Raw genomic sequence first — 22,442 nt, 5'->3', positions numbered from 1 at the left:
GGTCAACAAATATTTGCTGAATTCCCAGTAGGTGTAGGACATCCAAGTTTAACGGGGGTGGGGTGGGGTGAGGCAACAAATCGTTTAAGAGAGACTTAAGAGAGTAGGCTGCATGAAGGAGAGATGAAATGAGGCGGTTTGTTCCAGGTCACTTCATACCTGTGAGGCGGCTTCATCTGGCAGGATGAGCCTGAGTGCTGGCAGAGAGCGCTGCTCACAAACACGTCCCTCCCCCCCGCACCCCGCCACGACTCTCCCAGCAACACTGAGGCTGCTGAGCACTAATAGCGTTGGAACGTTTGCCAGTGCCCAGCAAAACAGCCTTGGCATCAAGGAGACAGGTGTTTGTCAGGGAATGGCGGGGCCCTGCGCCTGTGCACACGGAAGCACCGTGAATGCTGGCGAGAGTGGCTGCAGCCATTACTCTCCGTCAGTGCTAATCAATTTCACACCCTCTTCAATGCTGGTAATAGATAATCTTGTAGGAAGCAGCCCAAGTTTCTTTTTTTTCTTTTCTTTTTTAACATCTTTATTGGAGTATAATTGCTTTACAATGGTGTGTTAGTTTCTGCTTTATAACAAAGTGAATCAGTTATACATATACATATGTTCCCATATCTCTTCCCTCTTGTGTCTCCCTCCCTCCCACCCTCCCTATCCCACCCCTCTAGGTGGTCACAAAGCACCGAGCTGATCTCCCTGTGCTATGAGGCTGCTTCCCACTAGCTATCTATTTTACGTTTGGTAGTGTATATATGTCCATGCCACTCTCTCACTTTGTCCCAGCTTACCCTTCCCCCTCCCTGTATCCTCAAGTCCATTCTGTAGTAGGTCTGTGTCTTTATTCCTGTCTTACCCCTAGGTTCTTCCTGACCTTTTTTTTTTTTTCCTTAGATTCCTGCTCCCTGATGCCCAACAGCTTCCTCTGGTCTCAAAAAACAAAACAAAAGAAAACAACATCCTCCCCCCCCCAAAAAAAAACAAACAAAACCCAAAGTCTATTCCAGGTTCACCTCAGATGAAGCATCTGATGGTGCCAATGCTCTGGTCTGCTAGGACAACTCCTTCTGGGTTATCTGGTAAGGAGGATGCTCTTAGGAAAAGGACTGCCTGCCATACTTAAAAGTTACATGGGAATTCCAAAAGAAGCTAGGAAAATCTAACAACAGCAGTAGCTTTTACTTATTGAGCAAAGTAAATACATAGTTTATGCTTAGTCTTCATGATAGCACTGAAAGGGAGGTGTTATGGCCATGAGAAAATCACAGCTTGGAGAGGTCAACTCATTTGCCCAAGGTCTCAGAGCTAGAAAGCAGCAGAGCTCAAATTCAAATCCAGGCTTATCTGATCCCCTACCTCATGGGCACCTTTCTACTAGGCTGCTGCTGGCACTCCATGAAGACAGTCGCTGATCAACCACTCATTGTGCTTTTAACCCATTTCATTTTCAAAAAATGGCAGTTACCAAAGTATGCTCACCTGAATCTGAGGGAAAACGTTAAGTTGGAGGGGATTTGAGAGACCGCCTTTGCTGATGCCACATTATGGCTAAGAATCTGGGGCTACACAAGGCGCAGTGACAAGGTGTGGCGAGGCAGTGATTGTGAGGTGCATGCCCGCACTAAAATCCTAGCCCTCGGACTCCCAGGTGCGCCTTCAACCAGCCCTAAAAATCTCCTTCAGCAGATAACTTGGGGAATTCCGTCAGCAGGAGTTCTAATTGTCCCATGGCTGTTTCCCTACAAAAGTCTAGGGAAAGTTCAATTTGTTTCTGATTATCATTCAGTCAAAGATGAAGATATATACTTTGGCACTTTAACAATCACTAAGTGTCGACCATGTACAAGTTACTGTGAATGGAGGAAAAAAGGGAAGAGGAAAGTTTAATCAAAGAATAAAATAAAGGGGGTGAGGTGTGTGGAATGAAGGGACTGTGTGTGGAACATGCTGGTATCTGAAGTCCAGCCTCAGAATTCAGAGTCTCTGCCATTTACCCTGTAATAGTATCACCACATTAAAGAAGAAAGTCCCAATCAATTCAATCAATCGACAAACATCTGAGGACTTACTAGGTTTAGAGAGCACAGGGAAATCACAAGAATGATACATACGGTTACCTATCTACTGGTATTCATAAATGAAGGTATCGTTTGTGAAAGGGAATGGGTGGCTTAGAAGGGCACAGACAACAAGGTCACTGTTTTCCCCAAGCTCTAGTCTCTCACCCTGGCCTGAGGCACAACTTGAGGGAAGATGCTAGTGTAATTCCCAATGTACACAGCTCTGCCTCATGGCTGGCCTGCCCCAACACAGACGGGAGGGGTGCTGAAGCAGGCTCTCCCACCAGTGAGGCTCAAAAGCCTCCAGTGTGTCTTTAAGGCAAGAAGAGTGAAAAGAAAATAGAGTGATATAGCAAATCCAGATCACGAAGAAAATGGGCTCTACTACAGACTTTGAAAAAAGCAAAAAAAGGATCATTGTGCAACATGACCATGGACTGAGGGTACTTCCCTGGTGGTGCAGTGGTTAAGAATCTGCCTGCCAATGCAGGGGACATGGGTTTGATCCCCGGTCCGGGAAGATCCCACATGCCATAGAGCAACTAAGCCCGTGCACCACAACTACTGAGCCTGTGCTCTAGAGCCCACGAGCCACAACTACTGAGCCTGCGTGCCACAACTACTGAGCCCGAGCGCCCTAGAGCCCACGTGCTGCAACTACTGAGCCCACGTGCTGCAACTACTGAAGCCCGTGCTCCTCCACAAGAGAAGCCACCGCAATGAGAAGCCCGCGCACCACAACGAAGAGTAGCCCCTGCTCGCCGCAACTAGAGAAAGCCCACACGCAGCAACAAAGACCCAACGCAGCCAAAAACAAAAAGAGAGAATACAAATCAGACATTAACCAATATGAAAACCTGCCCCGATTAAAGGGACAGATGAGAAATCAACTGAGGACAGAGATAGCAGAGAACAAAATAGAAGCAGATGAAAAATACAGGAGGTAGGGTAACACCCTAGGTAAGTATGGCTTGTCAAGAAAAAACATCTAGCAGGTTTCATCTCCCTCAGCAACCACCTCATCAGACAATGCGGCTCAGTCACTCTGACCTGGTTTGCAGGCCGTGCTGCAGAGCTTTGAGCTCCCTTCTCTAGGTCTCCAGGTTTCATCCGCAAATGCGGGAACTGTATTCAATGACCTCACGGTTTCCTTCCAGTGCCTCCCTATGACTACAGAAGCCAGCAAGTGTGTGTGCCAAGACACCCTCTGCCACTGTGGTACCACGTCACAGCACTGTGCTTTGGTCAGATTTTCGAAGAGAAGCTCTTATCAAGGGTACTTGTGCTACCACCCAGACTCCCAGGTCAGACCGGGATCAATTGTACACATCCATCCTCTTCAGGGACTTGACTCCTGTTAAAAGGGCAGTTATAACCACTGGCGGACTGTCATCTGCTCAGCTCTTACGACATGTTAGGTGGCACAGAAAGGTAGATGGCACCTTTGCCCTTGCCTGTCCTGTGGGGAGATACGAGGTGCACAAGGGACCCAATGGAGTGCAAGTCAATAGCTGGCAAAAGACAGGCAGGGATACGTACGTGTTTTTCCCCTTCAATCTTCTTGTCGGCCACCTGCATTGCATCCAGATATTTAAAATGCAATTCCATCAGCCTGTCAACCTGAAAGAGAGATACTTCACAGGCATGAGTGAGAAAGAAAGAGTATACCAAGGCAAGAGAACACGGGAGCTCCTATTCGTCTTACTGTCACTCCCCACAAAGGGAGAGCCACTCTACCACTTCGCACTCTGGATATGAGCTTTGCTGTGGAACACATCAGGAAGGGATCAAACGGCTCGGGCAGAACAAAGCAAACACTTAGCATGGATGCAGTTTGAACACAGGCCATTCCCGAAGGACACTATGCATTCCCAGCCCTTCTAGGTCTCCCCTGAATTCACGTTGTTAAAAACAAACAAACAAATAAAAATTCAAGTCCCATCTTGCACAGAGAAGAAGCATGAAGTTACATACTTGATATTCACTTAGAACTATACAGAAATTTCTTTTTTCAAACTGAAACCTTTCATGTTCAGATTCTGCCCCAGAGCTGATCTTTTTTTAAAAACGGTCTAAGTAAAATCTCTTTAGTTGCTTTTCAGTCAGAAGAGAGTGCAAGAAAAACTCCTTCACAACTTAAAAAAAGCCCCTGACTTTTGCTTAGCAATAACCTAAAAATCAGTTTCAAACTTAGCAAAAGTCATGCTTCAAACATGGCCTGAGGAATACTGAGTGGGCTTGAAAGTTTCATTTTTTTCCCTAAGACTTCCAAAAGATTGAAGGAACACTGTGAAGCCAGCCTAAACTTCTAACCTCTCTTTTTACTGGGTTGGCACCACTATGGTTCTTGGCAACCCTGGTATTTACCAAGGAGCTTGTATTGATTAATAGTAGATGTTGCTTCAACACAGCATCAGACAGTCAGGAAGACTGTGCCCAAACCTTCCCTGGTTAACAATGATGACCCTAAGATCTTATATATTTCAGTTTACAAAGTATTCTCATATCCACTATTTCCTTAAACATTAGGAAAACCTGATAAGGCAGGCAGGGAAGATAGAGAGCAGCCCTAATTTTAAAGATGAGGAAGCTGATGCACAGACATTAGATAATGTCACCAGGGTGACATGATTGCTAAGATGTTCTGTGTCCTAACCCAATGGCCTCTTCTTCCTTTTTTTTCTTTTTTTGCAAACAACAATTGCACTTATTTGTATTACTTACATGGTAACAAATGGTTTCATTGCATATTAAGAATTTTTAAAGCACTGACCTAATCTTTTCCTCCTCATCTTAATGATCCATAATGGTACACTGTTGCGTACAGAAATGGTTTCAAAATACTTGGGGTCAAGGGTGATGCATTAGGAGATGAGAGGCAGAAAAACCTTTGAGATCCAAACCAATGGAGCCCAGATGCTGGAGAAGATATTTTAGGGCAGGAACACTTAACCCAGCACTCCTCAGATCGCATCAGGGAGATAGTGATTCTATTCCCGCTGGTCCCAGTCCCATCTTTACAGTCCAACAAGCACCCACCTTCTCACTGTCATTTTCAGTGAATTTATTCAGAAGCCGGGTCCGCTGCTGCCCTCTCAGGTTCCGCAGGAGGGAAGCCAGGATCGAACAGACATGCTCTGTGTTGGGAAGGAGAAAAGAGAACATGCTGTGATCAGAGCAGTAATTATTACCTCTCTTCAAGCCTGGTCTGGTTCTATTGAAGGAGGAATAAGTAGGTCTTCCCTGACTGCTGCTATTGCTTAATAAGACAAGAACCTAAATTGTGTCAATGGAAAACTGAACTGATTTTCACATACGGTGCAAGAAACATATTCAAAAGGGATTATATCCCCAAAGACAACTTGAGCAAGTGAATCAAAACTAAGTTAGAATTTCTGTTCTGCCTATAATTAATTGAGTTTTATTGTCTGCAACAGAACCTCAAACTAATCCCCCCATTTACAGAAATAACCAGTAAATAGAGTATGAATACTAACCATGAGGTGAGCACATAACGAACAAATAAGACATGTTCTACCATATTCTCAAATTACCTTATAACTTCCCCAGGTAAATATCTGAGAATTAAATAAGAAATACGAAAGGGTCCCAGTGCTATCACTTACATTCTGGTGCACCTAAAATCCCTACCTCAAGTTTAAAGACAGCAGGACAGTAAGGACTTCAAAAGGATAACAATGTTTTTTCAGTCCACATAACCTATAGGCTTCTATTATGAGATACTATTCTTCTAGCCAGGGAAGAAAAGGGTAATTGAAGGGTATATCATAGGCTTCAGCTGTAAAGAGGTTCTTTTCTTTAAAAAGGATTTTTAAAAACCAAGGATAATGACGTTGAAAAGGAGATGGCAGAGTAAAGTTTGTTTTGAAATAAAATGCTCACAGTGTGGGCAACAAATATTCTGTTTGAAAACTGACTGAACATCTTCATATGCCAAAGTTTGAGTTCTCAAAAAGTCATTTTCCTCACTTATATCAGAGAAGCATTCCTCACTACTTCATTTCCCCAATCTCTTAATGCTAGAGTTATTCAGTCTTTAGACTTCTATTTCTACCTCCTACTCCTTCTTCTATCTACTTTCACCTCCCTGGGGATCTCATCTAGTCCCACAGCTTTAAAGACCATTTACGTGCTGACAACTCCCAAACTTGTGTCTATAGGCCAGTCCTGTTTTCTGAACACAGGCTCATGAATTCACCTGTCTACCTGCTCTCTCCACTTGGTTGTCTAGCAGGACTGAACATGGTTTTGGAACCAAGCTCCTGACCTCCCTCCTCAGGCCTGTCCCCAGTTTGTTCCACTGAGTTAATGGCAACAAGGTCCTCCAGTTTCTCAAGCCAAAAACAGTGGTGATATCCTTGATTCTCTTCTTTCTCACATGTCCCACAGAAACCTTATCAGCTGTAGTTTCAAATTACACCCAGGACTCCATGTCTTCTTACTGCTACCCCCACTGCCATTACACTGGTCCACAGCACCATCACCTCTTGCTTGGAATACTCAGCAGCCTGCTTGTGGGGCTCTCTGCTTCCACCCTTGCTGGCTTTGGCCTGATCTCCATAGAGCAGTCAGAATGATCCTTTAGGTTAAAACCTAAGTCAGACCCTATCATTCTTCTGTGTAAAACCCTCTAATGGCTCCCCACTCACTCAGACTAAATGCTGTTTCTAACGTCAGACAGGCTTCTGCCCTGGGGGCTCTGTACTTACTGTTTTCCTTGCCTGAGATGCTCCTCACCAGACTATCTGCATGGCTCAATCCTCAAATCTAGCTTTACTCAACTGTCATCTTCTCAATGAGGCTTTTTCTTGACCACACTATTTAAAAATGCAGTGCTCCAACACCACCGATTTCCAAGTCTTAACTGCTTTATTTTTCTCTTCAGCATGCATTATCTTCTAAAATACTGTATAATTAATTATTTGTTTTGTTCACTGCCACCCTTCAGTTAGAATATAAGCTCCTTGAAGGAAGGGATTTTAGTCTGCTTTGTTCATTGGTATATCCCTGGTCCCACAACAATGTCTAGCACATAGTAGGTGCTTTAGAAATACCTGCTGAACAAATGGGAAGAAAGCAGGCTCTCAATACAAGTTTTTGGTGGTGGTGGTGGTGGTGGTGGGACCAGACAAACAAATCACTCTTGAACTCTGGGTATTTTTCAAATGCCTTTGAATAGCTTTCACCTTTTGTATATAGTGCCTATCCCAAGTTCAGAGTAATAGCACCCTTGCATTGGTAATATGCTCTCAAACCATCAGTTACAAAACGGTCCTTAAAGATATTTTGCATTTGGGAGTAAGTGGATGACTTTTTCTTAGGGAGCCATCAGTTTGAATAAAATATCTCTAGTCAGTAGATTCACTTTTTCAAGTATAAATTTTTTCTTAAAATATGCTGTGGAGAGAGGTATTATACCTTCTCAAGACCCCAAGTTCTCCCCAATATCTTTCTTCTAACTTCCGATGTAAAGCTGGGATTGAGCTGGTATAAGCTCCACCTTGATAAAAAGGAAGGGGCACGGAACAGGAGTAGGGTGAGATGAGGGCAGAAAGTGGCGAGTGGACAGCATAGGACCTGTCTTCACAGGAAGGCAAAAACCATCATGAACCTAGGGTAAGGAACCAAGACAGCTCAGCTCAGGGTGACAAAGTATAATAAGAAGGGACGTCTTTGGAGGCTCACATCAGGCAAAAACAACAAAAAAAACAAACTTCTGTGTATGTCAAGGAGAGAAGATTAGAGGAAGGAAGAGTGGGGGACATAATCACTTCTGCAATCTTGGGCCAAGCAACTGGATGTGGCTCTGATCTCTTCAAGCTGGTGAACAGGCCATAAAAAATGCAGTGAATTTTAACAAGCTTAGTTTTGAAACTTTGAAATTACTCAGCATGACAACTGCTAACAACTTCCATGTATATATATGACAATCTGACAACCATAGAGGAAGAAAAAAAAATCAGCCAGAGAGTTCTCATAGATTATCTAGGCCAAATCTCTTATTGTACCTATAGAAAAATCAAGGCCCAGAGAGAAGTGACTTGTCCACACAGCTAATTGGTGCAAGAGGTAGAACCCAAATTTCAGATTACTCACTCAATCATTCACTGACCGCTTACCTCTGTGCCTGGCAAGCACTTGGTTATCAGGGCCTCCAAACAACATAGTATCCCTAACCTTAAGGAGCTCTGTGTTTAGTGGGGAAAACAAAACAATAATTACAGTGCAGTGTGACAAGTTCCATCACTGAGGTAGGCAGAGGGGATCTGGGGAGCACAGACAAGGTATAGCTGACCTAGAGGAATTCCCACTGGAGCTAACAAACAACTGAAAATCTTAAAACAAAACAAAACTAAAAAGCCATGGCTGACAACTAGATAGAGAAGATAGAGCACTCCAGGCAGAAGGAACAATATATGCAAAGGCCGGTTTGGATGGCATATCACACACACATGCAGGAGGAGAGGCCAGTCAGGTGGGGAAAGGCTGGAGAAAAAAGCGACAAGTTTCCACCAATGAATTTTAAGCTGTAGACAGATAAGACTAGATATGAGTTTAGACCAATCCTTGGCTGCTAGATTCCTTTTAGAGATCAAGATAATGTTTCTCTTTCCTGATAAATTTTTTGTGCTTTTTACCTGAGTTACCTCTTTGCCTTGGCTGTTAAGAAGCTCAAAGGTGAGTCCATGCTCAAGCACAGGAGTCAATTTCTTTTACTACTTTATTATTGACTCTCTCCATCCTCCACCAATGGATTTTAAAATAAAAGGAATGGATGCATATGGTAAAAACCAAACTATACAAAAAGATATGAATGTCCTCAACAAATATTTATTGAGCACGTACTAATATTTTTCTTTCCCCATACTCCTCTCACTACCCTGTTCATCTCTCCCAAAGGACAAAAAACTACTAGTATCTTGTGTACACCTACAGGAGGGGAAAAATATATATATACATACATACACACATGTATGTATATATACATACATGTGTGTAAATATACACACACATATATTCTCTACTATATTTTTCCATATCAGCACATACTTTTTTTTTAATGGCTGTCAGGAATTCCACTGAACTTATTTATCATAATTTAACTAATGCCCCAGTCATGGATATTAGGTGGGTTCCAGTTTTGGGTTGTTTGTTGTTTTTGCTATTGGAAACAATGCTGCAATGAACGTCCATATACACGTATTCTGGCACGTATACCTTTATTTCTGGCATGGATACACTTTTGCACATATATTCTTACGGCAAATTCCTAGAAGTGGAAGTGGTGAGTCAAAAGCTATTGACATATAAAATGTTGAAAGACAATGACAAATTGTCTTCCAAGAAGGTTGTACCAATTAACTTCCACTCTCAGTATGTGTATGTGTGTGTATCTATGTGTTTTGTACACACAAAAAGCTTTGATGATTACCTTTTACATGTGGGAAGCATGTAACTTAGTAGGAAAAGCTTACATTTTGGAGTCAGACAACATAGGTTCAAATCTAAGCTCCTACCACTTGCTTAAGGGCATGTCCTTAAGTAAATTAACCAGAATGTGCTGGGAAATACCTACATGCACATACACATATATCATACATACACACTGAGAGTGGAAGTATAATTTTACATACATAGTGTAAAAGAATATCTGTTTTCCCATATCCTCACTCAGATTGGATATTACCCAACTTAGAAATTATGACAACCTTGTAGGTGAAAAATGGGATCTTCTTTCGATTAGCATGTTCTTATTCTTATTATGAATAAGGTCAAACACCTTTTCTGACGTTTACTGACCATTTGTATTGCTCTCTGTGTGAACTGCCCGGCCTTATCCTTTGCCCATTTTGATTTCTATGAGCTCTTTGTAAATTAAGAATATTACCCTTTTGTCTTCTACACTGCAAATATTTCCCCCAGTTTGACATCTGTCTTTTGATAAATTCTTACTCAAAGCTAAGATTTAGTATCACCATATTGTTTTGCTGTAAGTTGCTTCAAATTCCGGTATGAAAGTAAGCAGGGTACAATAATAACTGTCACCAATTTACTGTGTATCAATAACAGTAGGCTTGAGTCTGTACACAATTTTCTCATTGAATCTTCACTACTAAGCTATGCAAAAGGTACTATTCTCATTTCTGATTTATTATGCAGAATCCAAGTGTCACAGAGGTTAATCAATTTACTTAGTAGGTCATGTCCTTGAGAGAGTGGTGGGAACTTAGGTTTGAACCCATGTTGTCCGGCTCCAAAATGGAAGCTTTTCCTGCTAGGTTACAGGCTCCCACATATAAAAGGTAACCATCAAAGCTTTTAAAGAAGAAACTTTTATGATAAAAGAGATCAGAATCTAAACCATGTAAAACCTGAAAATGTGCTTCATGGGGGGGCTCACTGTGTCCAAAAGACAGGCACTATGTAAATGTGGATTAACAAAAAAGTCAATAGTTTTAACGAGAGGAAAGTGAAGCGAAAGGCCATATGGAGGTAAGACATGAATAACACCCTTCTTTTCTCTCTTACTGAATTACCCTTTCCAGAAGCAATTTCTAGCAGAGTCCAAATAAAGAAGTGACTTTGAGTTCTGGGCAGTTCCACAAATACTAAACCAAAACTTCTCAATAATTCTCCCACTTAATCTTCCTGATTAAAATGGATGAGGAGTTGCAAGAGAATGTTCTTTTATTTTTTGGGGGTGGGGTGGGGGGGCCACGCTGCGCGGCTTGCGCAATCTTAGTTCCCCGACCAAGGATTGAACCCAGGCCCTGGCAGTGAGAGCGCAGAGTCCTAACCACTGGACCGTCAGGGAATTCCCAAGAGAACGTTCTTTATATACCTCAACAAGATGGGATGTGGGGTGCTGGTGGCACAGAGAGAGTGTCAGGAGCTGTAATTTTCAAAGAGGAAAATATAATATAGAGGAAAATCATTTTTTCTGCAACTAGATCATATTAGCATGTATTTCCACAGCTCATCCCAGCCTGGAACAGGAGATACCTTGATCAATTGCAGTGGTATACTAAGAACAAATGACATATACCTATTAGTTTGGGATTTTAAGTAAAGGACAGGTTGTCATAGGCAGACCTGAATCTGCCTATATTCTTTGCATCTCTCTCTCTGGGTGCTGTGGCTGGTCGTAGGTCACTGGTGCCTGCCAGACAGGAAAACACTTCATTCACCCTAAGTTTTGCGCATACACATGAGTGCAAACACACACACACACACACACACACGCTTTCATTAGCCACTAATAAATGTAGCTTCCCTAGGAACAGATTTCAGCCCAAGGTGGTGTCAATTTCTCACGCACCAAGGAGATGGGGAGAGCTACTGGCACAGAGAGCAGGGGAGATAACAGGTTTATCTGCTGGCCAACACCGCTCAGCTGCTCTGTCATTTCGACAGGACAAAATGGAGGTGAAGGATGGCTATGGAGCTGTCAATATAGACAGGGTGGATGTGGTGGCCCCACTGCAGAGAACAACCTCTAAGGCAGGACCCAGGAAGAGCAGAACATACGCACGCACACGCACACACGTTAAAGGAATCCACAAGGCGCAGGGAGGGGAAGGTCACGCAAATCTACACTTTGAAGTCACTAGGTAAGGAGGCAGGGGTCTTGGTGGAGAATTAGAGAGCCAGTATTGAAACTGTGTGCCAGTGTGAGTCCTTTCCTGCTGGGTGCCTTGCTCAACAGTCAGACAACTGACTGCCTCAGACACTAATTAGTGAAACTGCCTAGAGGAGTGGTTCTGGCCCATTCTTCCCCCAGCTCAAATCCCTTCAGGGCCTCTCCAGAGTGATTAGCAATGGGTTAGACCCCCCTGGATATATGCAATGGGGGCTAAAAGTTTGAATCTCTAGGGTCAATCAGAATTCTGTAATTTTCAGAGCTGAAAGGAGAATTAGAAATCTTTGTTTCAACTCCTCTGAGATTTCGAGTACAGAAACAAAAGCCCTGATAAAGGATGTGATTTGCTGCTTCCAGTCAAAAGTACCTTTCTAGGCCACTGAAATCTAGATCTGCAATTTGTCCCCCCACTCCTTATTTTTTCCTTCTTAAAATCATGACAAACACTTTTGAGAATCTGATGAACCCTATGCATGACATTCCCTCCCGTATATATAGATACAAATGCCACATTTCCATGAAGTTTCAGAGCGTTCCCATCTCTTAGGGATGGCCAAGATCTAGTATACCCAGATCAGAGGTCTTTCCAGAATGGCACAACCAGACTGTGGCAATCACTCTAACCAGCCTCCTGCAGTATGTGCCACTTTTGTAAAGAATGAGATGGAAGTGCATTTCCCATCCTCATCCTTAAAAAAGTATGGTCCAAATCCCAATAGGCTGACGTCACCTCTCTCTGTGAGGAGAGTTATTCATCCAGACGGGCCTATAAACAACTAGGCCTAACAGTGTCCTACTGCTGAGAGGTACACTGAGAGGACTAACTCCAGGGACCTCCTCCAGAAGCGCTAAGTGAATTAATTAATTATGTGGGGCTCCAGGATCAGACAGACTTGGATTCAAATCTTGCCTCTGACACTCACTAGCTGGTTAAACTAAACCACTGGCATACTGTTTAATCTCTGAGCCTCAGTTCTCTTATTTGTAAAATGCGGCTGTCCCTTCTATTAAATCCATTGTATCAAATGAGATATGTACACAGTAGGCACTCAACAGACATTAGTTTGAGATCTGCTGCATTGAAAAAGAGCATCACAAGAGATTCTCTCACTGAGGCACCTGCCAGAGATCACCACCTCACTCCTTCCGTACTGCATCCTGATCACATGTTGGCAACTGAACATGTTTCAGTCGGCCTGGGCTATTCTAACCAGCCCCTGCTGAGATAAATAGGAACTTAGATGGCTTGACTTTCTCAGCTGGTAGGGCTATTTTCTACAACTCGAGATTTGTTCTAACTCTAAAATGGAACAAGGCCAACTTCACTCAGAATCTTTAATCCCACAATAAATTAAAATAAAGACCTTATGTGTGGTTGCCTATAAAGCCAAATAATAGAAGATTCTGGGAGACCTGCAAACAGCCCTGAGGTGGGCAGTGGCTATTTATCAGTAAGCTGAAGGACACAGCACATCTAAGCAGAGATGGTCCTTGCCTTTTGATCTTGCTGCAAGAACTGAAAACACAACACATGATCTGCAGAGGAAATGAAAAAGACACTCTCCTTTATGAGTTTTATAACCACAGGACAAATAATTACAGGGCACCAAGTGGTACATACACCAGCCATTCCTTTACTCAAACTTCTGAGTACCTACTGTGTGCCAGGCAATGTACTAAGTACTGGGACCGTAGAGATGAAAGAAGATGGCCCACTCTAGAGAAGCTCATCCTCATCATCTTATGGGCAAGGCTGGAGGTGTTACACTGGCAAGTAAATGTCTGTGAGCTCACAACCCCAAGTTTTCTATGGCAAAGCTGGTAGACAGAAGCTAGAATTTTGGGTTCTAGGAGCACATTTAATTCTTGAAGCACATATTTGGACCACATTCTCGAATCCTGGGACAAATGGACTACTATTTATATTAGCAAGTCTCCCAAGGTGATGACTGGGGTGGAGGTAGGGAACAGAGGGAAGAAGGTGACAAGGTGCACAGTAATAATTCCCAAATGTGACTTCCTCATCCTTCTGTGCCTCTGGATTTCAGAGGTGTCCCACTTGCATCTCTGTTGGAGTTTTGGTCCCATGAGGCAGGGGAAGATTATATTTACCAGAAAGGAAAAGGAGGCATTAACCAGCTGAGCTGGGCCACAGGACTATCTTTGGGACAGGAACTGACACTGATTTATTCATTTATTCATAAGATAGAATCCTACAACATATAAGATACAGTGTTTGGGGACTGAGACAATCAGACAATCCTGCCCGCTAGGTGACTGAGGTATACTATGTCTAAAATTACTTGACAGAAAGTGATAGTGAATGGGGAAGGGGCAGAAACTACTAATGAGGCAAATACTCTTCCAGTGAGGATATCTGGGAAGGCTGGTAGGCAAGATGGCCCTTGAGCGGAGCCTTGAAGAACAGAAGCAGGTAAGAGAAGAGCCTCGGCAGGAGAAGGGGCAATGGGAACAACATTATTCCAAACAGATGGACAAGCGTGAAGCAAAGGCATTAAGTTGAAACGTACAGGGTACAGGCAATGAACTGGGAGGAGACCAGTGTGGTGGGAGGGAAGGGGGACAAAAGGTGATTAGGTTGGAAAGGTGGGGAAGGGGTACAGATAATGGATAAATATACATGCTGGACTATGGAAAGTGGACCCTAACCAACACCCCAATGGCCTGGCATTTAAATACTGGCCCAGCATGGCTCATTGGGGAATGAATTCAGGGCTGATCTGCCCACCCAGCTTCAGAGCCTGCACCTCCTTCCAGCAGCCCAAATGGTTAAGAAAGATATGGGTCAGCCAGAGCTCTATTCTTAGGATGGAAATGGTCCCTGTACTTCAACCAGCAGGCCCATGTCATGGCAAGATCTTGCAGGGCCACTTTAAAATTCAAGGCCATGCTGAAGAGCTGCCTTTGTTTAAGGCCATTAGCTCTTTTGTTTTAATGAAATCACACAGAAGTGATCTTCCCTCATTTCTAAAATGAAAGCCATCTCTGTTTTATTGCTGAACCTTGCTGCCCACCTCCCCCTGAGCTCCCCCAGATGGAGAGACATCCTGCTTTCTGGTAAGACTCTAGATGCAAACAGGATGTTTAAAATACCCTAATTAGATCGATCTTGACTTCAGCACTGGTGTGTTGGAATACAGATTAATCTGTTCCATGCCTGGCACTGGCAGCTGAAGCAGCAGGAGGCCCTGTCAAATAAAGCCATAACATCACACTGCTCTGCCTTTATTATTATTTTTTCCCTTTTTACATTTCATTATAATGGACATCTGCCTAGCAGGGGATGTGGTAACCCAAGAAGAGTCATGCATGTGCACTCAGCCACTCCAGGTGAATATTGATGCAAGTCAAACACTCTTTTCAAGACAGATGGATCTGTGTTAAGCATCTATATATAGTCCCTTTTAACACATACACAAAATACATATATTCCTATTCTTCACAAACATTTACTGAACCCTGGCAGGCACTGGGCTAGAGACTGGAGACATAAAGAGGCAAAATTTATTGTAAACCTATTATGTGCCTATGTGTGCTCTGCATGTATTACTTTATTTAATTCTCACAACAATCCTCTGAACCATGTTTATTATCCTCCCCATTTTACAGATAAGAGACTAGAGACTCAGCTAGGAAAAGAACTTTGCCTCCCAGGGTTTCACAGCTAATTAGAAAGTAACCTCATTAGTTCCACTATAATAAAACTTGATTATTTTCCTCAAGAGTTAAAAAATACCCAATAAGCATATTAAAAAAGCATTCAGCCTCAGTAGTAATACAAATAAAATCATGAGATAGTTTCATTTGATAAAAGTTTTCAAAATACCTGACGCCTGGAAGGCTGTGGGGAGCTCCCGTAAACTCTCCTACACTGCTGGCCCTGTGAGTACTGATGACGCAGTACTGAAACCGCTTTTGCTATGTGAACCTCCCCAACAGATGGTAAGCTCCTCCAAGGCATGGTCCATCTTATTCACTGACACACCTCAGTGTCTAGCCTTGTGCCAGAGATTCAACTAATACTGAATTTGACATCCTAACTAAACAGCGTGGTAAGCGAGATGTGAACTTGGAATACAAATGATGAGACTCCTGAAGGCCATTTTTCCAAAAAGTAGTTTTTAGTATGTTTGTTGTTTGCAATTTTGAATGCATTTTCCATTGAAACAGGCCCACTGAAACCCATTTAACCTGAAATACAGCCAAAATTAATTCAGTATTCTCATTTTTCAGTTGCAGTGAGATTCTACAAAGTGTCTAAGCATCTACTGGGTACAAAGCAATATGACAGGTGTTGCTTTTTAAAAATTTAGTTCCACTTCCCCATGGAATTTCTTTCCTTCCTTTCAGAGTTCCAGTAGCACTATGGATTTAAGAAAATGTTTAAGTGCTAGCTTAACTAATTTACGGATTTGAATCTGTGGGAAAATGGGCCTTACAGCAAGAAAGGGCTATGTATGCCCAAGAAATGCTTCTTTCTGCTACACAATTATTCTCCAAGAACTCAGAGTGAAACAAAAACAAAAACAAAAACAGAGGGATGTGGCATCTAATTCTCCCAACTCAGGGCTTGAGCTGAAAGCATGAAGTTCCCTAGAAGTCTAATGTTCATATATCAGGGAAGGCCCATATCTTACATGGGCTGAAGGAGAGGTCCATGGAACTCTAAGTGTCTGCCACGTGCGTACGCAACTGTCTCCTTGGAAAATGATTCCAATCTGTAGTTTTCTATGGCTCCTACAAGGTGCTTTGTCAGTGAAACCAACCCTATCACTCCAGCAGAGGCAGTGTGGATTGGGGAATGATACTGGTTCTGGGGAGTACCACTCTGAGATGGCCTAGACAAGCGCTGCCCAAGAAAGGTGTTCTATACCAAGTGGCAGCATCCTGACTGGTAGAGACTGCCAGCTACCTACCCAATTTCTCTTCTTATTTCTTACTAATAGAACCTATATTTACTTGGTAATATGCCCAGCTTAAAAAAACAAACAATAACAAACAAACCACCACTTCCCTTATAGCTAGGTATGACTGTGTGACTAACTTTGGGTCAAGACTTAAGATGAACTGGTATTTGGGACTTCCAGGAACGGCCACGACCCCTTCTGCCCTGCTCCCTTCCCCTTTTGCTCTTCTGTGGATTCGAATGTAGACATAGTAACTAAAACTCTAGGAACCATCTAAGACCATGAGGCAATCCCGAAAACGGAAGCGAGGCATTTTATAGGTGCCTGGGGCGCATTAACAAGCAAGCAAACATCCCTGGCCCTGTGATAAGGAAGAGAATGACAGAAGGAAGCTGGGCTCGGGCTGACACTGTGAAAGTGCCAGTCCAGTCCTGCTGACCTCTGGGCTGACTTTACATGAGACAGAAATAAACCTCAATGTGTTCTATTTTGTTTAAACCACTGTGATTTCGAGTCTCTGTTACTAGCAACCAACTGCAATTCCTAACTGATATACTAATTCAGTAAGTTCTTTTCCAGGAAGTCCAAAGACAGACTGCATCCTGAGAGTCAGGTATTTACCCCAAGAAAGCTGAGTGTGCAGTCTCACTCATTTTTGGAACCAGCCACACATCCCAGTGGGGAAAATCCTAGAACCAGGAGTAACTGCTGGTGAAAGGTACATTCCCCTCTTTTCATCTGTCTTGAAGGATCTCCTCAGGACACTTTTCCATTATATTCTGGAGAACCTGGCTGGAAGGACTCATACAACTTTTTTTTTTTTTTAATTAAAAAAGTTAACCCTCATCCTTGTAATGGCAGAAACGCATGCCTGGAGTTTCAGCACCTTTGTTTCCTCTCTGCATTCCCAGCAATACTCACATAAGCAGCACTCACACCCAGCAGTATTTTGAAGAACTGGTATGACACGGCTCAGATGCGTGGTTTCTGACTCACCAGCCTGAATCCTTTAGTGCCCCCCTGATGAAGCCACCTGAATGTCAGGTGTGGCTGGTTAGAGTTTACTTTCCTTTAGCACATCACTTAGGAGTATTTCATCTAAATTAAACTGACTCTGTGGCCTAAAGCTCTTTCAGGTTTAAAAAGGTAAATTATACAGTTACCACTCCTCTCCCCACCCACGCCCTACAAAAAACATTAAAAAATCTTTAGATCCTAAAATGAGACAATCACTATGAGTATTTGTAATGTGGCTTTTATTTTTTTAAAGAGCCCTTTTCAATGGTTAGCTTACTGTATTCTCAAATAAGCCTAAAAGGTTAGGAAAGCACAGCAGAACCCTGTCATAACATGGATTTGGATATACTTGAGGTTAAACCTAAGTGCCAGAATTCTCCCACATTCTCCCCTTCCTCAGTGATTTCTTCGCTATTCCAATTTCCCACTTTCCAAGTATCAACCTGCCTTGGCTCAGGAGAGCTGATCATCACAGCCCCAAAGCAAGGGAGGTATTTTCACACTCCTCTGAAAGCCATCCCTGGATGCCTGCTTCAGATCAGAAATTCAGTTTAGGGGGAACAAAAAAGAAAGAAAGAAAAACCTGTTTCCAGGGCCTTCAGGGAATGATCTAAACCTACCTCTGCACGACTTTCATCTTATTCACCAGTCCTGCCTTTGCACTCTTCAAACAGCCACCGCTCCAACTCCTATTCTTCCCACATTTAGCAGTAAAGTCCTCTTTTAAGCTGCTGCAGCCTCACCAACTGTTGGGCTCCACACACTCTTCCTTCAGACTCCAGGGCTTCGCTGATTTCCACAGAAACCAGAAAAACCTGCTCGCAGACCCAAGGTGGCCTTATGTTCATTTTCTTGAAGTCTGACTTCTTAACCCTTTTTCCATCAGCCAGCAATACAGCAGTGAAAGTACAGAAGGAATTTCAGTGCTGCACTAACGCAGTTCTTTCATTTCCATTGTGAGACTAACGAACTAAACCATTCTATAATCTTGCACACACAAAAACTACCGGGAAAACACGCAGTCATCTCTGCGAAGTTGCTTCAGGATCATATTCTAACACGTATTAGACTCACAATAGGGAGGAGATAAAGGAACCTGGCTAATCCTAAAAAACACACGGCATCTGGGAAGACAGAGTCCATATTGTGTTTTACGAACAAGATATAATCAACAATTAGCAGATATACGGAGTACTTTGCCATCATCATTTTCTCACAAGCTAATTTTTCCATATACTCAGTGCAACCATTTTACAGTTGTACAAATAAAGAACTAAGGGTCTGAGAGATTTACGTGCCTTTCCCGACGGGTCTTCCTCCCTTCTTCCCTCCCTCCCTTCCTTTCTTCCTTCCTTCCCTCCCTCCCTTCCTTCCTTTCTCTCTCTCTCTCTCTTCTTTTTTGCCTGCTCAGCTTGTGGGATCTCAGTTCCCGAACCAGGGACTGAACCCGGGCCACGGCAGTGAAACCCGAAGTCCTAACCACTAGGCCACAAGGGAACTCCCCAATGGGTCTTTCTTAAGAGGAAAAAAACCATTTATTAGTGTTACATGCCAGGTTACTGTGCTAGGTGCTTCACATACTCTTTCTCATTCTATGTTCATGACCACACTTGGAGTGAATTATTCTCCCCATTTTACAGATGAGAAAAAGTAAGGCCCAGAGAGGTTATATGTTTTATCCAAGTTCTCAGAGCAAGTAAGAGCCAGAGGCTGATCTGACCAGTTTTCTCTCCACTGCCCCAAATCTGCCTTTTTAGTGGTAAACTAAATTTACTAGCACCCAAATTTCTGGGGTACTTCTTAGAAAACTGAGCTGTAAAAAATAAGCAGGGAGCCCATTTTGAACATAGCTATAAATTGAATGTCAATGTCGCTTGCTTTATACAAAGCAGATGGTTTCTGGAAAAAACTGACTTCGAAGTAATTTCTCTGAAACAAATCCTACTTGTTTACCACTGTGGAATCCAAGATGCATTCCCAAAGAAAGAATTCCCCAGCCTGCTTCATCATCACTGTCCCTGCTGGCAGTGGTATCCCAGAACTCCCCTCAGCCTGGCTTCTTGCTTTCCCTTGCTCAGTGAGACACCCCCACGAGGACTACAGGAAGTCTTCCTGCTCCTGGAAAGCCTCTGACCTCACCCTGGTAGCTCCTGGAAACTGTGTGTAAGATAGTAGCACACATGTTGGCACAGGGATTGGAAAACTGAGATTTTATTCTCCAGCATGACATGAATAAGTACAGTAATAATCAGAAAGGCACTCTTCCTTTCTGGCACCATTAGGTATTCAACAAATAATGGCTGAAGAAAACTTTAGAGTGAATGAACTCATGGAAGACGTCAGTCGAGGATTTCTTTGAAAGGCCACCTTACAAAGGTTTTCACAGACTTCCTAAATGACTCCTAGCTCTGGGCAAACACCTCAAGATGACCTCCTAAGTCATCAAGCTATGCTCAGATGTGGGCACCTCTCATTTTAAAGCTTAATCCTGAATTTACTACTTGCAAAATGTCTTCTGTAGCCTGGAACTTTGACAGAGGTAAGACATGCTGGGAATACACATTTCCAGAATTACTTCTTAAATAAAGGCCATGTTGGAAGGAGAAGGGAAGAGGGCTAACATTTGTTAAGCACCTACTGTATGCCACAATGAATCTGAGAGATAACTTACTGAGCTCACTGGGCAGGATGTGGGTCTCCTTCTACCACTGTTTTATTGCTTCAGGGCACGTCTCATGCTTCTGTTGCACAGTTTTGTTGCTAAGCAAACCTGCTTTCTTGAGTGATCAAGGGCTCGCCTATACTTTTTCTCTACTTACAGTCCCCTAGTGGGATTAACTATTTAATCACCTCCTTTGTCCCTTCACCCTGTCCCTGTCAGTTTTATAGATCCCTGCTACTCAGTGTGGTCAGAGGACCAGCAGCAGCGGCACCACCTGGGGCTGGTTATCAACACACAACTTCAGGCCTCACCCTAGACCTACTGGAGCAGACTGTGTTTTTAAAAGATCCCCAGGTAATCTGTTGGCAATATAAACACTGAGAAGCACTGTTGAAGATGCAGTATATCTGAGATCAATGAAGTTAATTAATGTGCCTAATGTGATATTGTGATTTATAATGAGAACTATTATATTTGGTCCTTGTCTCCATTTCTGGCAAAGAGCTCCTAAAACCCTTGGAATTTTCTAAGTGATGAAAGCTACAACGGTGTCTCTTGTTATGTTAATGTTATGTTGCTAGGAGAACCAACCAAGAGATTAGAGTGATTGGAGGATTGCAACTTTCAGTCCCAACCCCAGATCTGGGAGGGGAGAGGGGCTAATAGATCGAATCAATCACTAATGGCCAATGATTTAATCAATCACGCCTATGTAATGAAGGCTCCATAAAAACCCCAAAAGGATGGGGTGTGGAGAGCTATCGAGGTGCTGGGAGAGCGGCGTGCCTACAGGGGGGGCATGGAGGTTCTGCACCCTATCCCCATGCCTTGCCCTATTCATATCTTACATTTGGCTGTCCCTGAGTTATATCTTTTTATAATATACCGGTAAGTAAAGTGTTTCTCTGAGTTCTGTGAGCTGCACAGAACCCAAGGAGCAGGTCTTGGAAACTTCTGGTTTATAACCAATTAATTGATCAGAAGTACTGATAACAACCTGGGCTTTCGAATGGTGTCCAAAAGGAGTGGGAGTGGGGCAGTTGTAGGACTGAGCCCTCAACCTGTGGAAAATGCTCCTTTCTCCAGGTCTATAATGTCAGAATTGTACTGAATTCTAAGACAGCCTGCTGATGTTCGAGAACTATTTGTTGGTATGCAGAAACCACCCTCACCTTCACGTTGGAAACTGAGTCTCAGAACACCTAATTTAGTTACACAACTGGTATAAGCTGGGATTTGAACTCCAGTCTGCATGTTCTATACGATTTTCCCCCTACACTATTAAGAACTATGCAAAGCTTACAGCTTAGAAAAACACATCTAACTTAGTATAAAACATATAGAAAAAACTTTATAACAAGATTCATTATTTCAAAAATTTAGGTTGATGTTATAAAAAATGTTCACATCCCACATTACAAATATGCCCCCCCCCGCCAAATTCACATCTTACATAATACAAAAAAACTTGGTAATAGAGCTTTTCTGCCCTGCCTTGCCAGTATTATAAAATTTCCTGTTTTATTTCTAGAAATAACTAAAGGTTGCTTTGGTGATGATTAAAAGTCATTTAACTCTGGTTTTCAGTTGTCTCTTTAAGAGACTAAAGCATAGGATCAAGAACATAGGCTTTAGGTTCTAGCAGACATTAATTTAATCTGTGCACGATTTGAGAAAGTGCTTAACTTCTTGGGGGCTGTTTCCTCAGTAATAAACCAGGCTAATGATACTCCACAAAGGGCTGATGTTAGGGATAATGACATCATGGATATATTGGAACCCAGCAAATACTCAATAAATGTGAGACACCACCACAGCCATCATTGTCAACAGTAACCTCAGACTGGCTGGCACATCATCAGGAAAATCAGCCTGCTAACGAGAAAAGCAAACACTGTTATCCCACGAGTTTGCCAGCCAGCAGGCATACTTAACAGAGACATGACTTATTAGTAATCGATACTTTTAAGAAAGTTGTAGGCATGTTTTTAGTGATCATCAAAATGATACGCTTAATTTATTTTATGGTAACCCTGCAGCAAATATGGAACAAATTAACCACCATTTGCTTTCTACGTTGGAGCCAGAGACAAGGAAGAAAAGTGTTACAAGGA

The 22,442-nt window shown here is 42.8% G+C and overlaps 1 protein-coding gene across 4 annotated transcripts in view; it reads right to left on the bottom strand.

The window, feature by feature from the left end:
• CTNNBL1 (catenin beta like 1) overlaps nucleotides 1-22,442 on the bottom strand; it is a 173,565-nt gene that overhangs the window by 29,297 nt on the left and 121,826 nt on the right. For all 4 annotated transcript variants that reach the window (XM_067708096.1, XM_067708097.1, XM_067708099.1 and 1 more), the window contains 2 exons: nucleotides 5,100-5,197; nucleotides 3,600-3,680 (listed from right to left, as the gene is read on the bottom strand). In XM_067708096.1, the coding sequence (XP_067564197.1) occupies nucleotides 3,600-3,680; nucleotides 5,100-5,197 (179 nt within the window). The remainder of the gene's footprint in view (nucleotides 1-3,599; nucleotides 3,681-5,099; nucleotides 5,198-22,442) is intronic.

This window comes from Pseudorca crassidens, chromosome 15 (assembly GCF_039906515.1).
Source record: "Pseudorca crassidens isolate mPseCra1 chromosome 15, mPseCra1.hap1, whole genome shotgun sequence".
NCBI lineage: Eukaryota > Metazoa > Chordata > Mammalia > Artiodactyla > Delphinidae > Pseudorca > Pseudorca crassidens.
The sequence above is the reverse complement of the archived record's forward strand: the minus strand, read 5'-3'. Positions and strand labels throughout refer to the sequence as shown.